The sequence below is a fragment of the Hyposmocoma kahamanoa genome, unplaced genomic scaffold, assembly GCF_003589595.1.
Source record: "Hyposmocoma kahamanoa isolate Upper Pololo Valley unplaced genomic scaffold, ASM358959v1 76, whole genome shotgun sequence".
NCBI lineage: Eukaryota > Metazoa > Arthropoda > Insecta > Lepidoptera > Cosmopterigidae > Hyposmocoma > Hyposmocoma kahamanoa.
Genome location: NW_020653900.1, coordinates 475,749 through 490,173, shown reverse-complemented (window position 1 = coordinate 490,173; position 14,425 = coordinate 475,749). Strand labels below are relative to the sequence as shown.

The 14,425-nt window shown below is 35.7% G+C and overlaps 3 protein-coding genes across 3 annotated transcripts in view; 1 reads left to right on the top strand and 2 right to left on the bottom strand.

Annotated features, from left to right (window-relative positions):
• The window catches only part of LOC113232382, a 69,625-nt gene extending 64,919 nt beyond the window's left edge, over window positions 1-4,706 (bottom strand). The window contains exon 1 of the mRNA XM_026467076.1: window positions 4,443-4,706. The gene's annotated coding sequence lies outside the window, so the exon portion shown is untranslated. The remainder of the gene's footprint in view (window positions 1-4,442) is intronic.
• A 3,961-nt stretch (window positions 4,707-8,667) lies between these two features.
• LOC113232548 (pyridoxal phosphate homeostasis protein) lies at window positions 8,668-13,031 on the bottom strand. Its single transcript, XM_026467315.1, has 4 exons — window positions 12,845-13,031; window positions 12,097-12,454; window positions 11,170-11,411; window positions 8,668-8,816 (listed from the first exon to the last, which is right to left on the bottom strand). Exons 1-4 carry the CDS (start codon window positions 12,935-12,937, stop codon window positions 8,748-8,750), a joined length of 762 nt encoding a protein of 253 aa, XP_026323100.1. The 5' UTR covers window positions 12,938-13,031; the 3' UTR covers window positions 8,668-8,747.
• Window positions 13,032-13,757: 726 nt separating this feature from the next.
• The window catches only part of LOC113232577 (huntingtin), a 77,372-nt gene continuing 76,704 nt past the window's right edge, over window positions 13,758-14,425 (top strand). Inside the window, exons 1-2 of the mRNA XM_026467344.1 lie at window positions 13,758-13,855; window positions 13,939-14,080. Coding sequence (XP_026323129.1) covers window positions 13,791-13,855; window positions 13,939-14,080 — 207 coding nt within the window. The 5' untranslated portion in view covers window positions 13,758-13,790. The remainder of the gene's footprint in view (window positions 13,856-13,938; window positions 14,081-14,425) is intronic.

Sequence of the window (14,425 nt, the reverse complement as noted above, 5' to 3'; positions counted from 1 at the left end):
CTCTCATTTTATAATGGAAATAAAAAATAAATGTTCGGTTTTTTTCAAATACTTAACAAATAAATAAATTATGACATCTCAAAGTTTTTCGAAAAATTATGAACAATATTGATACCCGATAATTAGCAGACGCCGTTGCTATATAGCACCAACAACGGTGTGGGCAGTAGGCGGAGTCAGCGCGCGAGTTCATGTATTTGACGGACAACAAAGTATTAAACTAACGCGCGATGCGTTAGCGCACGTCTGTCGTCGCGTGGCGCGACGTACTGGCGCCTAGGCGTCTAGGTAATGGATATTTCTGGCTAAAGGGATTTAGCACACAGCAGCGAACGTCCTACTAGTGTTCCGTCCAGCGTGACCAACTACAAAGCGGAACTGCAAGGCACTCCGAAAGTAATTGGGTGGTTTCTTGAATTCTTCAACAACACAGGTGGCAGGAGTAGGGCTCTACACCCATATCACGCAAAACATGCATTTAGTAGCAGTAGAGCCTTGTGAAAGAGTTCGTCCAGGGAAGAATTCACACCTTAACTATGTCTGCCTTGAAGCAGTACTGTGAGCATTACTGCGTTCCGGTTTTTACAGGTAAGAGTGCTGGTGAAATTACAAGCACATGAGACTCGTTAACATATGTCTCAGGGCGCCAGGCAGTGGCAGTGTACCTCAGATCTTTGCGATTTAAAGCTCTGATTGGCACTGCAACAGCTATGGACAGGCGTGTCACTGACCACCAGGCGCACAACTTGTTCGTCCCGTTACTTCACTTGGTATCATAAAAAAAGCGATGTAGAGTTGCGAAAACCAACCCTACCATACCACAGAACAAAGGATACTACATTTACATTTAGTACACTTGCAATAAAAACTTATAACAATACTTTATTTTTAAATAAACAATAGATTGTTTATTTAAAAAAAATACATAAGTTAACTTAAAACGTTACTTAGGTAACATTGTAAGTAAATGCTAAGGCAACTATCTAAATGAGCTAAGTGAAGAAACGGTCGCTTTCCAGCTAGTATAATTGCCTTGGCACACAATGAGATAGTGTTGAGATTCATCTTAACATTGTGTTACTATTTAAACTCATTTGTTACTCACTGGTATTTGATAGGTGTGAAAAGAACAGAACTGTGCTTCCACCATCATTATACATGTGTGATCGAGAAAAATCATCACAATTTTGTAGGGCAAATTGTACAGCGCCTCTAGTGGTCACAATCTTTTTTTTATTAAATTAAGTGACGGGACGAACAAGTCGTGCGCCTGATGTTAAGCTACGCGCCGGTCCTGAACAGTTGCAGTACCACTCAAGGCTTTAAATCGCAAAGATCTGAGAGGCACTGTCACAGCGCTCGTCGCCCTGAGACGAAGTTGACAAGTCCTATGTGCCTGTAATTTCACCAGCACCTTACCCTTCAAAACCGGAAAACAGTAATGCTGATATTACTGATTGGCGGCAGAAATAGGTAAGGTTCAAGGCAGTACTTCCCTGGACGAACTCTTCCACAAGGAGCTCAACTTCAACTTTTGTAGCTATGGCTCCGTCGTTTTGCGCGACGATTTCGCCAACGTCAGGGTTGAAAGACTAATTTATTATATATTATTATTTATTATTAATTATATTATATATTTATTATTTGCTTTCTTTTGGAAACATTTTATAAAGTTTTATTTATCGTGAAATAAAAAATAAAATAGTTTAATAAAAGAAATTTAGCCATTCGTTTGGTAACATCAACTTTCGGCCGATGCCAACGTCAAATGCGGAAAATTATCATGGAGGATGGAAAAAGAAATAAAATTATACGAAAAATATTGGGAGAATACGGGGAGAATATTCATTTTTCTAAAAAATGAAGACTTGTTCGAAAATAATAGCTTTTCTCAGATTCAACTTTAGGTGGGACAGAAAATTATGAAATAAATGTGGTCAAGCAGAGGCTATTCGGAACTGGCTACAGATTTATGTTATTAAGCTTTAGAAATTTGTATAAAGTGAATACTAGTGGAGAGTGTGCATTGACCAGGAAATAATTGATACTTTTGGGCGAGGAATATTTTCGGGAAGCAAATCGTAAAGTGGGAAGCTTATTAGGGGGCAGTTAAAAAATTAGTGTTCTAGAGAGCCTTCCTCTAGCCCACATTCACAGAGGGAGTGATCACGAACTTTAATTTTGGCTAGGAAAACCGGGCAAGCAAACATGACCCAATCTCAGCCGGATAATCATTGATGAATAAGATTTAGGTATGTGTTTGAAGCGGAAGAAGCAAGGTTTGCATGGAATATTTGGTTGGAGAAACAATGAGAAGCTAACATTTATATACAAATGGTAGGTACCCTGTTCTAATTTAGAACTCCCTAAAGCTAATGTCTCTGTAATGAGAATAATACAGTATAGATAAAAATACCCTATAATTGCAAAAATACCATAAACAAATTAATCTTACGAAGTTGGTTGGAATTACTATCTAAACATAATAAGACAAAGGCACTAGTGTCACCGGTCAGATGCCATCTTATCAAGCTACATATTGCCGGATCTTATTCCGTTACTCTGGAGGCGTTATTCGAACAGCAGAGTACAGCTTAATATGCTATTGACTGTACATAACTTTGCCATAGTAATCACAACTGAGTAGAATGAAATAATCATTGCATCATGAAGATATAACGTTACTTATGCTTCACCCAAATTTGACAATCTGGGTAGAGAAAGCAAGGAAAGTAACACACTACCAACGGATATAAGACTTGAAAATATCTATTGGCAGAAATATTTTCAAAAACTGAGAAATAGAAAAGTTTAAAGTGATAATATAGTGAGTTGTTCCAAAAGTAACTTCTACAGAACAATTTTAAGAGGTCATATTAACAGAGCATGGGAGAGAAACAAAACTGAATGAATGACGCAAAAGTGGATTGTTTTAAGACTTAAAAATATCAATAGTTAATGATAAATATGGGTAAGTTATTAAAAAGGATCAAGTTTATTTGGAAGAATAGGCAGTGAATGTTGCATACATACTATAAGGGCCAGCGCAAACAGGCAGACGGCAAGGCAGAGGACATTAAATTTATCAATATATATTTTATGCTATTACAATTAAAATAAGGTCTAAATTTCAATGCTCTGAGATGTAGAGAGAAATGCACCGGGCTACTCCGAGATTGGTCTCTAGAGCAATGCAACATTTACCTTATTTCAATTGAAATAGCTTAGTATATACATTGTTATGCAACCATCTGAGTTCTGCACAACATAAAAAAATCTATCAGCAGTAAAATTAGCAGCAGTAGAGCTCCTCGTGAAAGAGTTTGTCCAGGGAAGTGCTGCCACCTTACCTGTTTCTACAGCCATACAGTACTGTAAGCATTATTGTGTTTTGCTTTTGAAGGGTAAGGGTGTTGGTGTAACAAGGGACTTTTCAACTTATGTCTCAAGGTGATGGGCGCAGAGGCAGTCCAACTCAGATCTGTGCAATTTAAAGCTCTGAGTGGCACAGCAACTGTTATGGTCAGGCGTGTCATTTACTATCAGGCGCAAAACTTATTCGTCCCATTACTAAGAGAATCGTAAAAAAAACTTCAAGCCTTAAATCCGTAACCAAAATCCTCTTTGCATTTTTCTGCATCTGCATTTCTGGCTGTCTCAAAACAATAATATATTAACCAATTACAAGTTTACAAATTGTTAGAGACACAGATTCCCTAACAATTTGATACTGTAGATACTGTAAAGCCACAGAGGGTCTCTGACAGCTGTGTTATCATCCAAAATTTATGATATTTCTGTGCCACAATTGTTAAGGACACACACAGGTCAGTGGGACATGTCAATGGTTAAATTATGTATGTCTTGCTTCCTTTATTTTAAAAAGAACTAAAATGTTATTAAATGCTACTCTGGCTACTACCATGATAATTTAATTAAAGTAATTACTGAGTACACATGTTTAATATAATGGGATACAATAGTTATGCTGCAGTTACACTACCAGTCACTACCTGAATGTCTGAACTGCATTGCAATTGAAAAATTTTTAGTGCAGTTACAATGGAATTTGGGTGCAGTTGCTGGAACTACAAGTAAAAATGCGCGTGGGCAAGCCCGTCGGCAGGTGTGACTCAACCACAACGTAGCAAATATATATCACCATGCATTAATAAACGACAATAAAGTAATTGAAATAATTTGTTAATTATTTTAAAAGGTGCACCAGTACTCATTGGCAAATACAAATTACGTCTATGGGAAGGAAATATTGACTTCTACCCAGATTTCGATTTAAAAAATGCCACATCCATAACTTGGAAGTAACTACAATATGTGATGAAAATTTATGATGCGGAACCAACCACGCTTACACTCATGACTAACTATAAAAGCTATTGAAATACGATAAAATACACGATATATAGTTATCCTTTACCTACCTGTTTGCAACACGGCCTTGTTAAAACTTTACTGACATAAAATTTGGTAATGAGAACAACACTACACAAACACTATTTTGCACCTGAATGTAACTTATACTCACTAAAATATATCTAAATTGGAATTGAAAATATAAAAGTTTGTCGTAAAATGTAAGTTTATAAAATTTTCTTAAGAAACAACATTACAGTCGAAATAATGAAATTTAAAATTGCGTGCATGCGTCGACAACCACAAAGCAATCGCGTTCGGAAACTGGCACTGGCACTGGCAGGTCTTTTGACAGTTACTTTACAAGGTAGAGATGGGAAAAAATTTCGATATATCAAAATATCCATGTTTTTCATGAAATAATCGATGTATATCGTCAATACTTTTGAACTCGATATAACTCATATATTGGCAGAAATAATTTCAAAAACTGAGAAATAGAAAAGTTTAAAGTGATAATATAGCGGGTTGTTCCAAAAGTAACTTTTACAGAACAATTTTAAGAGGTCATAATATATTAACAGAGCATGGGAGAGAAACAAAATTGTATATATTTGTACATATTGTATGATGTATATCGTCAATATTTTTGAACTCGATATAACTGAAATCTATATTTTATGGTATCAATTTCGATATTTTTTATCGCAGCTACAGCAAATACTTTACGAATATTTGAAAATAATACTAATACATCTTAGTGCATAGCACATGGGAGGCTCCATCCATAAGTAGTAGGACTTTCAATGTCGCTGCATTTTCAAGTCCCGGGAATAAAATATTAAGACTCGGTGCGGTTAACAAGACTTTCGAGACTATTTCAAAAGTTGGATTCCGAATTTATAGGCTAGGCATTTGAAGTCACAACATATTTTAATTGAGTTCTTTATTAACTCAAATCATAAAATGAAAAATGATTTAACAAGGCATTTTTGTCACTTTTATGTTGATAGCGTAAGAAACAAAGGGCTTTTAATATAGTTTCAATTAGAGAGAACCTGATTTTGTTACTGCCGTTCTTTAATCTCCACAGACTATATTGAGCTCCACTCTATAGCGTTACCATGCCATGTACATGTAGAAAGAATAAAAAAAATAGTGTAGCATAGGTTTAGATTTCGAATAATTTTTGATAATTAAGTTATGTAAGTCTTAAGTATCAAAAGTTTGGATATTCCCGAGACTGACAACATCAGTCTTGAATCTCGAAAATGTAAAAAAATTGTCGAGACTCAAAATTTCCAAGATTAAGATTTCCGGTATGAAAGCCGTAATAGCGTCTGTTAAAGCGCATGTAAAAAATATCATGGCACAGTGAATACTGTAATGTATTGACATAATGTACCATAGACAATAGTCAATATATGTCACACTGCGGCCCGCCGTTTCCGCCATGACGACACGAGACAAAGGTGTGAGCGGGCGTCATAGTAACTCTTATTAGTTTGTGGCGGGCGTGTATCGCAGGTGAACGTGAAGCAACAAACGTTGTTTTATTGAGCTAACCCCCAACAAACGGCACGAATACTACTTTTGAACCAAATTGTTTTTTCATTTACACTATCGAATTCATCGCGTCAAGCATGGCTTATTTAGTAGAGACTAAATAAGCCATCTTGCGCCGTACAAATTTGTAAAAAACAACTCTCATATATCCAGTCTAGTCAAGGATGGAATTACGTCTCATATATTATAAGTTCATTTGTTGTATTAGTTACAAATTGTTTATATTTTAACATATTTTTACGATGATTCAATTATTATTCGCTTAATAATGGACCTTACGATCCACATTTTAGTTTTTAATTAACAAACGTCAAATCGTGGCATGAAAAATTACAGTACACTATCTTCACTTCTGTAGTCTATTGCTGTTCAAAGGCTAGCTTCACACTGTGCAACAATTTTGTCAATATTTCATATTGAAAATTGAGTATAAGTAACGCATAGAAGTTCTATCTATACATTTTATATATACGAACCATGCAAAGATCAAAATGGATTGACAGAGAAGTTGTAGCATTGATTATTTTCCACAATTTAATGTGTATGTGATTAAATGTGTGTATATACTTAAATGTTTCCATAGTTCTAGACACGTTTCTGTTTGTAACTATCGATGCAATATATATCGGTATATTTTTATCAGTTGCGCATCCCTAAAAGTTACAACTGACAGCTTACAGAACACACTTTCCTTTTTTTTTTTTTAGGCATTGGCAACTGGGAATGAGTGTAGTTATGTTTACGAAAACAAGGCAATAATGTAAAACCATTGACTTATGTAAAACTATTAAACATAAATAAGAAATCCAAAAAAAAAAAACTCAAAAAACAAAGAAAACGAATGAAGACGATAACCGAGAACAATAATTGATGCCTCTGGTATTCAAAACATTGGCAGCTACCAAAGAATAAACTTAGGAAACTGTTATTAAAATAGCATCCTGAGCCCAAAGCCCCTGGTGCTATTGCGCCAGTTAGATGAGTTAAAAGTAGAAAATAAAATGTTTATTTATATTTTCTTCCATATTAGATTTTTTTTCCATCCTTTGAGATACATAGCACATTGTATGTGATTTGGCTGGCGCCAGTGTTGGGCGTGTTAATCAATTAAATTTCAATCAGAAATTTGATTGATGAGAAATTTGATGCAATTAAATCAATTGCGACGCGTCGCAATTGATTTAATTGCTATTGATTTCAATTGAATTGATTTTAATTGCAATCAAATTAATTGCAATTAATTTTTTTAGTTGTTCTAAGAAATAATTGAAACTAACAATTAAAACCGAAAGTACCTAATAAAAGTGTCATTACGAATATGGGTTAGGGGGTCGGTTAGGTGGTCGGTTGGGGGGCCGGTTGGGGGCTTGGTTGGGGGGCCGGTTGGGGGGTTGGTTGGGGGGCCGGTTAGGGGTTCGGTTGGGGTGCCGGTTGGGTAAGGTGTGAGTGACCCACCCCCTATCCCATCCCACGCACACACCCGCTCACCCACCCACTCCCTAACCCACCCAACCCAAATCTAACCTCTAACCCAAACCCTAACCCCCTAACCCAAACCCTAACCCCCCCCATATGTCAGTTTTAATTGTTAGTCAAAAACATTGAAAAGATTGAAAATTGATTAATTGATAATTGTAGATATACGCAATTAACGATTGATCAATTGTTAGTTGCGAGAACCGCAATTAACAATTAATTAATTGTTATGCGTATGCGGTTCTCGCAACTAACAATTGATCAATCCTTAATTGCTGTTTCGCAATTGACAATTAATTAATTGTCAATCTTTAATTGCCAGGACAATTAAATTTTGGCCAACACTGGCTGGCGCTCGCCTTCACACGGTCATCTAGGCGAGCGACACCGAGCGATGATAAGGCAAGATAAATGGCGCATTTATACCGGGTCGTATGCCGACCTTCGGCAGACTACTTCGCCTGTTGAAGGCGACAAGCCATTTACACCGGGTCGTCTGTCGCCTTCGGCAGACTACTTCCTAAGGCGACTCACCCAGCCGAATTCGGCTGCAAACTACCGCTTACCGCTCAGACGATATAAACCGCCTTCGGCGACAAGCGACAATCGCCTGACGACTTGGTGTAAATGCGCCATTACAAAGTTCAATATTTCTTTATAATACATTGCCTTTGTATAGCGAAAAAAACTTAATTTAGTGGCTGTCAAAAATATTTTTCAATAAATAATCGCGAAAAGCCAAAAAGGAAGAAAAAAAAACTTCAACTATTCCTTTACTTTTTTCCATCCTCTAAGAAATAAGCAATCATCATCATTGATATCCATTTCAGATCCGACTTCACCAACACAATTTTGCGCTAGTCACCCATCAAGTTAGAGGATGGAAAAAAAAAACTCCAACTCACTTGGCATCACAATTATAATTTTAAAAATTCGACCTCAAAAGTTCGTACAATCACATCTATTTACTAAGTTTTATTGAAATCGGTTACCGGAATCGCGCAAAACCAGGTTCATCCCCTAGTTTGCCAGAGGTGGAATATTTTTTTTAATTAAAATGGGACCATTATTGAGGTGCCCCTTTTCCAACAAATTCGGTTCAAAAATGCTGGAGATAACGCGAATATACATACAAAAAAGAAAAATAAAAACATTCAGACGAATTGAGATCCTCTTCCTCCTTTTTGGAGTCGGTAAATTAATTAAACTACAATTTGATAATAATATAAACTTTAATGGAAGCCCCACGTGGTTAAAACAAAATAATAACAGCCTACGTTTACTTTAAATTCCTAAAATTAAAAATATATTCTTTAATTTTGTACTTTTCACTAATTCTTTGGAGGCCTAGCGCCAAAAATGTTTGAGCCAACTCGTACTGTAGTAGCTCCTAGTTCAACCTGAAAAAAAAATATCCATGAATTTTATAAACAATACAACAACAACAATATATTATTTATTGTTGTTGTTTGAATTTTATACTATTACTACACTATTAAATACGTAATTGGCCGCGCGCAATTCCTATTATTTAAATTTATAAGTTATATGCCTTACTCAACGCGGCCGCGGCTCAAAAATAAAACTAACCGCTATAGCTGCTATTGTTCGCGGCTACCCGCCTAGTGAATTATTACCTATTACTAACACCTAGATTTAGCAGGATAGAATTAAATTATGGAGTAAATAATTGCAACTGTCATTGTCATTGTTTTTTACGTTTCACGTCAATTCTATCACAGTAGAATCTTTAATATACAGGGTGGTCCAAAACTCAAAGTTATGCGGGCACCGGGTGAGAGGCCAGGTTATAGCAGTTCTGGTAAAAATAAAATAAAAATCCATGTCACTTATATAAGTGATACGTGGGGCGCACTATAAGTTTCCGTCAACGTTGTTCACCTTGAAAAATTCATTTGTCTGTCTGGCTGTGTGAGAATTGGCATTATCGTGGTGCAAGATGATATGGCGTTTACGGCTATTTTTACGGAGTTTGTCAATAACTTCCGGCAAACAAATGGTCGTGTACCAATCACTATTCAAGGTACAACGATTCTCCAAAGCAACAGTAGCCACGTGTCCCGTTTTATTAAAAAAGAAGCAATTATCCGCTTAGAGGCACTTTGCACGCGCGCCAGTTTCGGTCGGTTTAGGCTCATCTCGAAAGACCTATACGCTCGATTGCTGCTTTGTTTTGGGATCGTAACTATAAATCATGTTTCGTCACTTGTTACTATGTCCCACACCAAATTTGACGCCCCTTCATTGAATCTGGTAAGCATGGCATTGCACCAAGTGACGCGATCCGTTTTTTGAGCCTCAGTCAAATTGTGTGAGATCTACCGAGATCACAGCTTTTTCACACCAAAATGTTTGTGTAGTATTGATTGTATTTGACTCATGCCTATGCCTAAAGACGCCCGAATCTCATGGTATGTCACATGCCTGTCTGTTTTTTGATCATACGGCGCAAAGCATCGATGTTTTTGTTGTTCACAGCAGTGGACAGGCGAACATCACGAATTTCGTCACTGAGATTCACACGACCGCGTTTGAATTATGCAAACCAGCTATAAATAATCGTCTTGCATGGTGCTTCATCGCCAAAAGCAGTTTGAAGCCGAACGAAGCTCCACTGAGCTCTTAAGTTACACTTAAGTCGTAGAAAATCATACTACGAAAATTTTCACGAGTTAAATCCATGGTGATGTAGACAACCAATTTCTAAAATGACGCCACAATGTAAAAACAAGTGACAGTCAGATGAAACAAACTGCATTCTACAGCCAAAGAGTTCCATTTTCAAATGTTGTGATTACTTTTTAAATATTATTTATGTAAGTGGCCAGTTCCGGAAACTTATAGTGCGCCCTATGTACTAGACATATATTTAAAAATGTTGACAATCAATATCCTAGATCAATCTTTAGGTACTCTGAGCACACTAAAGTATTGCTTGCCATGGTATGAGTTTTTTGAAATGTGTCCTTTTGAAAAAAATGCAATAAATAAAGTACTCTCATCACAGATTTTAACATTTTGCGACTTTTTTTAGCCTAATCCTAAATACCCATGCTATTAATCGCAATCACAAATCAAGCAATGAATGTCGTAAGTTTAGTAAAAAAAAAATTAAGTTTCATTGAGTCATAGTTTAAAAAACGTCAGCTAACTTTGACACATCATATTTAAAAAAATTAAAGTAAATGGGCAAGTTACTTAAAAAGACGGCCCATTAAGTAAAAATTTAAAAATGGTACAATACTTGCCACTTTTCATTCCATAAAAAAATAATAATTTTATTTTTCAAAAGGACCTTATAACATAAAAGCATACCATACAATATAATAGTTTAGTGTGGTCAGAGCACTTAAAGATGTGGTCTATGGTTTCGATTTTCAACATTTACGAAAATATGTCTATTATAACTTAACTAAGTGGATTTTTATTTTATTTTAACCAGAACTCATATAAACTGGCCTCTCGCCCGGTGTCCACTTGACGCTGAGTTTTGGGATACCCTGTAAAATATATTGGCATCTCAGTTAATTCCAAGTTAATTTACCTCACCCGGGTATAAAGTTGGGTTATGGAAAAATAAACATTTAAAAAAATTACTTCAGTTAGTCAATTACCAAACTTACTTAATAACTACTTAGGCATGGCACAATAAGGATGTTAAAGGATGATAAAAATAATATATATATCTGATTCGCTCTATGTTGCATGTCATTCATCAAAAACAGTACTTACAGCCTGCTCAAAATCACATGACATCCCCATAGAAATTTCCACTTCATTGATATCTAGTTTCAATTTTTCGCAGACTTCTTTTCTACACTCGATCAGTTTCAGGAAATCTGGATTAGGGCCTAGAGACATATCATAGTCATACTGCCCTATGGTCATTAGGCCATTGAATTTTAGGCTTGGACAGTTCTTTAGCACGTATTCTACCATTGTGACGCTTTCAAAGGGTTCTATTCCGCTTTTTGCTAAAAAAAAAATATGTAAAAACACTTAATGTTGAAAATAAGCAAGTTTGAAAAATGATTATCACTAATTACAGGTTTCTTACCACAGTATGCCACTGCATTAATGTATATAAAATTAGAAAGAGATAGCGCTACGAAAAATGCAGTCCGAACATGGAGCAAGTAACCGTTCCCAAATATCTGGAAAACAAAAGGAACTCATACCAGAGTAAGAAAACTGTAATTGTTAATAATTGATCAATGTATTTATTATTATTATCTTTTCTAGACTCTCGCCTCTCCCAAGACCTAAAAAATTAATTTATTATTATTATTAGTGAAGTTTAATTTAGGGCTTATGCAACCCCTCATCACTGCAACACTAACTGATCTATAGTGATCACCACTAATTACAGTTTGGAGCAAAGGTCAACAGTATTAAAGAATTGAAGGAATTTCCAGGCTCTGACAATTTTTATGTCCTCTAGTTGTGGTGTGTGCCTTCCCTGGTATAACATCATTGTATTCTATCTTGGAAAAAATATAATATATAAATATAAGAAATTTTAAGCAAAGTGGCATGTACTTATTGCATTGTTTTAATACCATTATAGCTTTATGCTCATTAAAATTAGTCACCATTCACAAATATATTATTTCAGATCGAACATTTTAAAATGGATATTAATTAAGGGTAGACACATACCTTCTTCCCCACTGGTATTAACTTGTACCATAATATTCAACATCTCCTCGCCATTCCGAACCTTGGTCCATTGCTTATTCAAAGAATCCGCCAACTTCTTCGAATCAACGGTTTGAATCATGTACAACCTTGGAGCACTCAATAACTTATTTATTTTATTCGACTGCAAGTGCCCAATGAAATGCCATTTTATATCTTTGCATTTCTCGATGATTTGAGAGTCTGTTGCTTTTTCTACTAGTTCATTGACATAGTTCTCTCCAAAGTCACGTTGGCCAGCGTCGTATGCTTGTATTATGAGCGGTACTGGTTTTATTTTTGATACTGCCACTAGAGTTGGTGTTCTTTGGGGCAGGTCCTGAAAACAAATACTGCAAACATCTAGACCCGAAACAATATGGGATAGTTGCAAGGTGGATCAATGACGTAGTACACATCGCGGGGTGTCAATGGATGCGGCTGACACAAGACCATGATGGATTTTGATAACACATTAAAAATTCGAAATTTCCAATAAGATGTTGCTTAAATGCATTAAATATAACTACCTACAAATCACAGTACTCTTACTAGTTATCGATATTTTGTTAAAATAGCATGTGTCACAAAAGTAATTAATGAAAACGTCGTCTACGGATTGATAATAACTCTCAGATACAAAGCAATAAAGCGGTACAATTGAGTCATAAAGGTCGAAAGATAATCGTATTTGAACATGCAAAACTACGAGGAAAAGAATCACCCTTACTTTACTCCGGCGAGCTACAGCCGCCTCAATTTGGGTTAACACGGTCTTCAGCCCTTGCATTACGTCGATCTCCGGAGTTTTGACGTCGGACATTCCGTAATTATCAGGAATAAACCGGAATGTATTTTTTTGTGAACTGTCGTATTTATATAGTTATCACAGAGTGGTTTTGTGATACAATCGATAAACGCTCTTGATTTTGGTGCTCTAAACACAAAACAAACACATACAAAAACAGAACACTCATGCAAACATATCAAAGAGTACTTTGATACACTATATCTTTCTAATTTGTGTTTGATACCTAAACATATATCATAGTACGTTTTGTGGTTTTGACGTTTCGTAAGGTGTATGATCGTTTCATTTAGATTCCTTTCATTGACTCTAATAGTGAATAAGTATTTATTGATCGGTCATACATTATCTGAATGAGTATGACATATAAAACTAATAAATACCTTAGACATTTCATGCGGTTTTCATTTATTTAATTTGTTTACACATCAATGTAATTGTAATGACTTTGATAGTTTATTTTATAAAACGTGTATTTGACTAGTAAGCTCATAGTAAATAAATTACTGCAATATAATATTGTTAAATGAGCCGGTTTCTTTCAAAAATATGGACTTTAGTGTTTCTAACATATTTATTTTCAGATACTTTTGACCTTGAATCAAGTTTTTTCATGTAATAGACATGTCCCTAAGATTTGACATTTCCGTTTGCGTTCAAAAATGAAATTATTCTCACTGTCATTGTGACATGGTCAACCAATAATTTTCGTAATTAATTACTAAACGTAATTCCTAACGTCAACACGATTGATTTTCCTTCCGTTTGTTTGCATTCTCTGCGACGAAATTTCGTGGTATTCCAACATCTAATTGTTATGATCATGCACAATGCACCTTCCACACTGATCGGCTGATAAATCGCGGCCATGAACGTCCTGGAAAAGGCAGAAAAAGCCTTGGAATACCTTAAAAACGATGATGGTTCCGCGAAGTAAGTTTTGGTTGTTATCGATAATTTTTTTACTGATTAAGTCTGTAATACAGAAGTTTTTGCAACCAATGTGTATTTTACAGGAGCCATAAGCTGCAAACAGCTGCTGGGACCCTAGGAAGATGTTTAGGGGTGCTCGGAGGCCGGCAGAACTGTTCTCGTCACTACGCCAATCTGCTACATTCTGCAGTTCCTACGTTATTGGCGCTGGCCAGTAATGATAGCGTGAGTGTAACTACATAATTATGCATCTAATTATCTATTTTGTAAACCTTCAAATATAACTAAGCTTGAGTGAACAATACTTTTAAACATGGGTTTCGTAACTTACAGTTGTTTTAAATAGAAAACCACTGTGAGCCTCAGATATATTAACTAAAATGACGGATAACTCATCATATTTAAGTCGAAATTTTGCTTTTACATTTTTAAATACTTTAGCCATTTGGAAAATAAACATCGGACTTGTGAGACTTGTACGTTGTAATGTTTAGTAAATAAAACAGTAAAAAAAAGAAATTTTATATGCATTGATGACAAAATGGGCATGTCCATTCCATACTAAGAGAA

Bases quoted from the DNA above. Each gene is read 5' to 3' on its own strand.
- LOC113232548 (XM_026467315.1), bottom strand. From the start codon at position 12,937: ATGTCCGACGTCAAAACTCCGGAGATCGACGTAATGCAAGGGCTGAAG. The intron at 11,412-12,096 runs GTATGTGTCTAC...TTTTTTTTTTAG, and splicing joins TAATACCAGTGGGGAAGAAG to CAAAAAGCGGAATAGAACCC. The intron at 8,817-11,169 runs GTAAGTACTGTT...TTTTTTTTTCAG, and splicing joins CATGTGATTTTGAGCAGGCT to GTTGAACTAGGAGCTACTAC.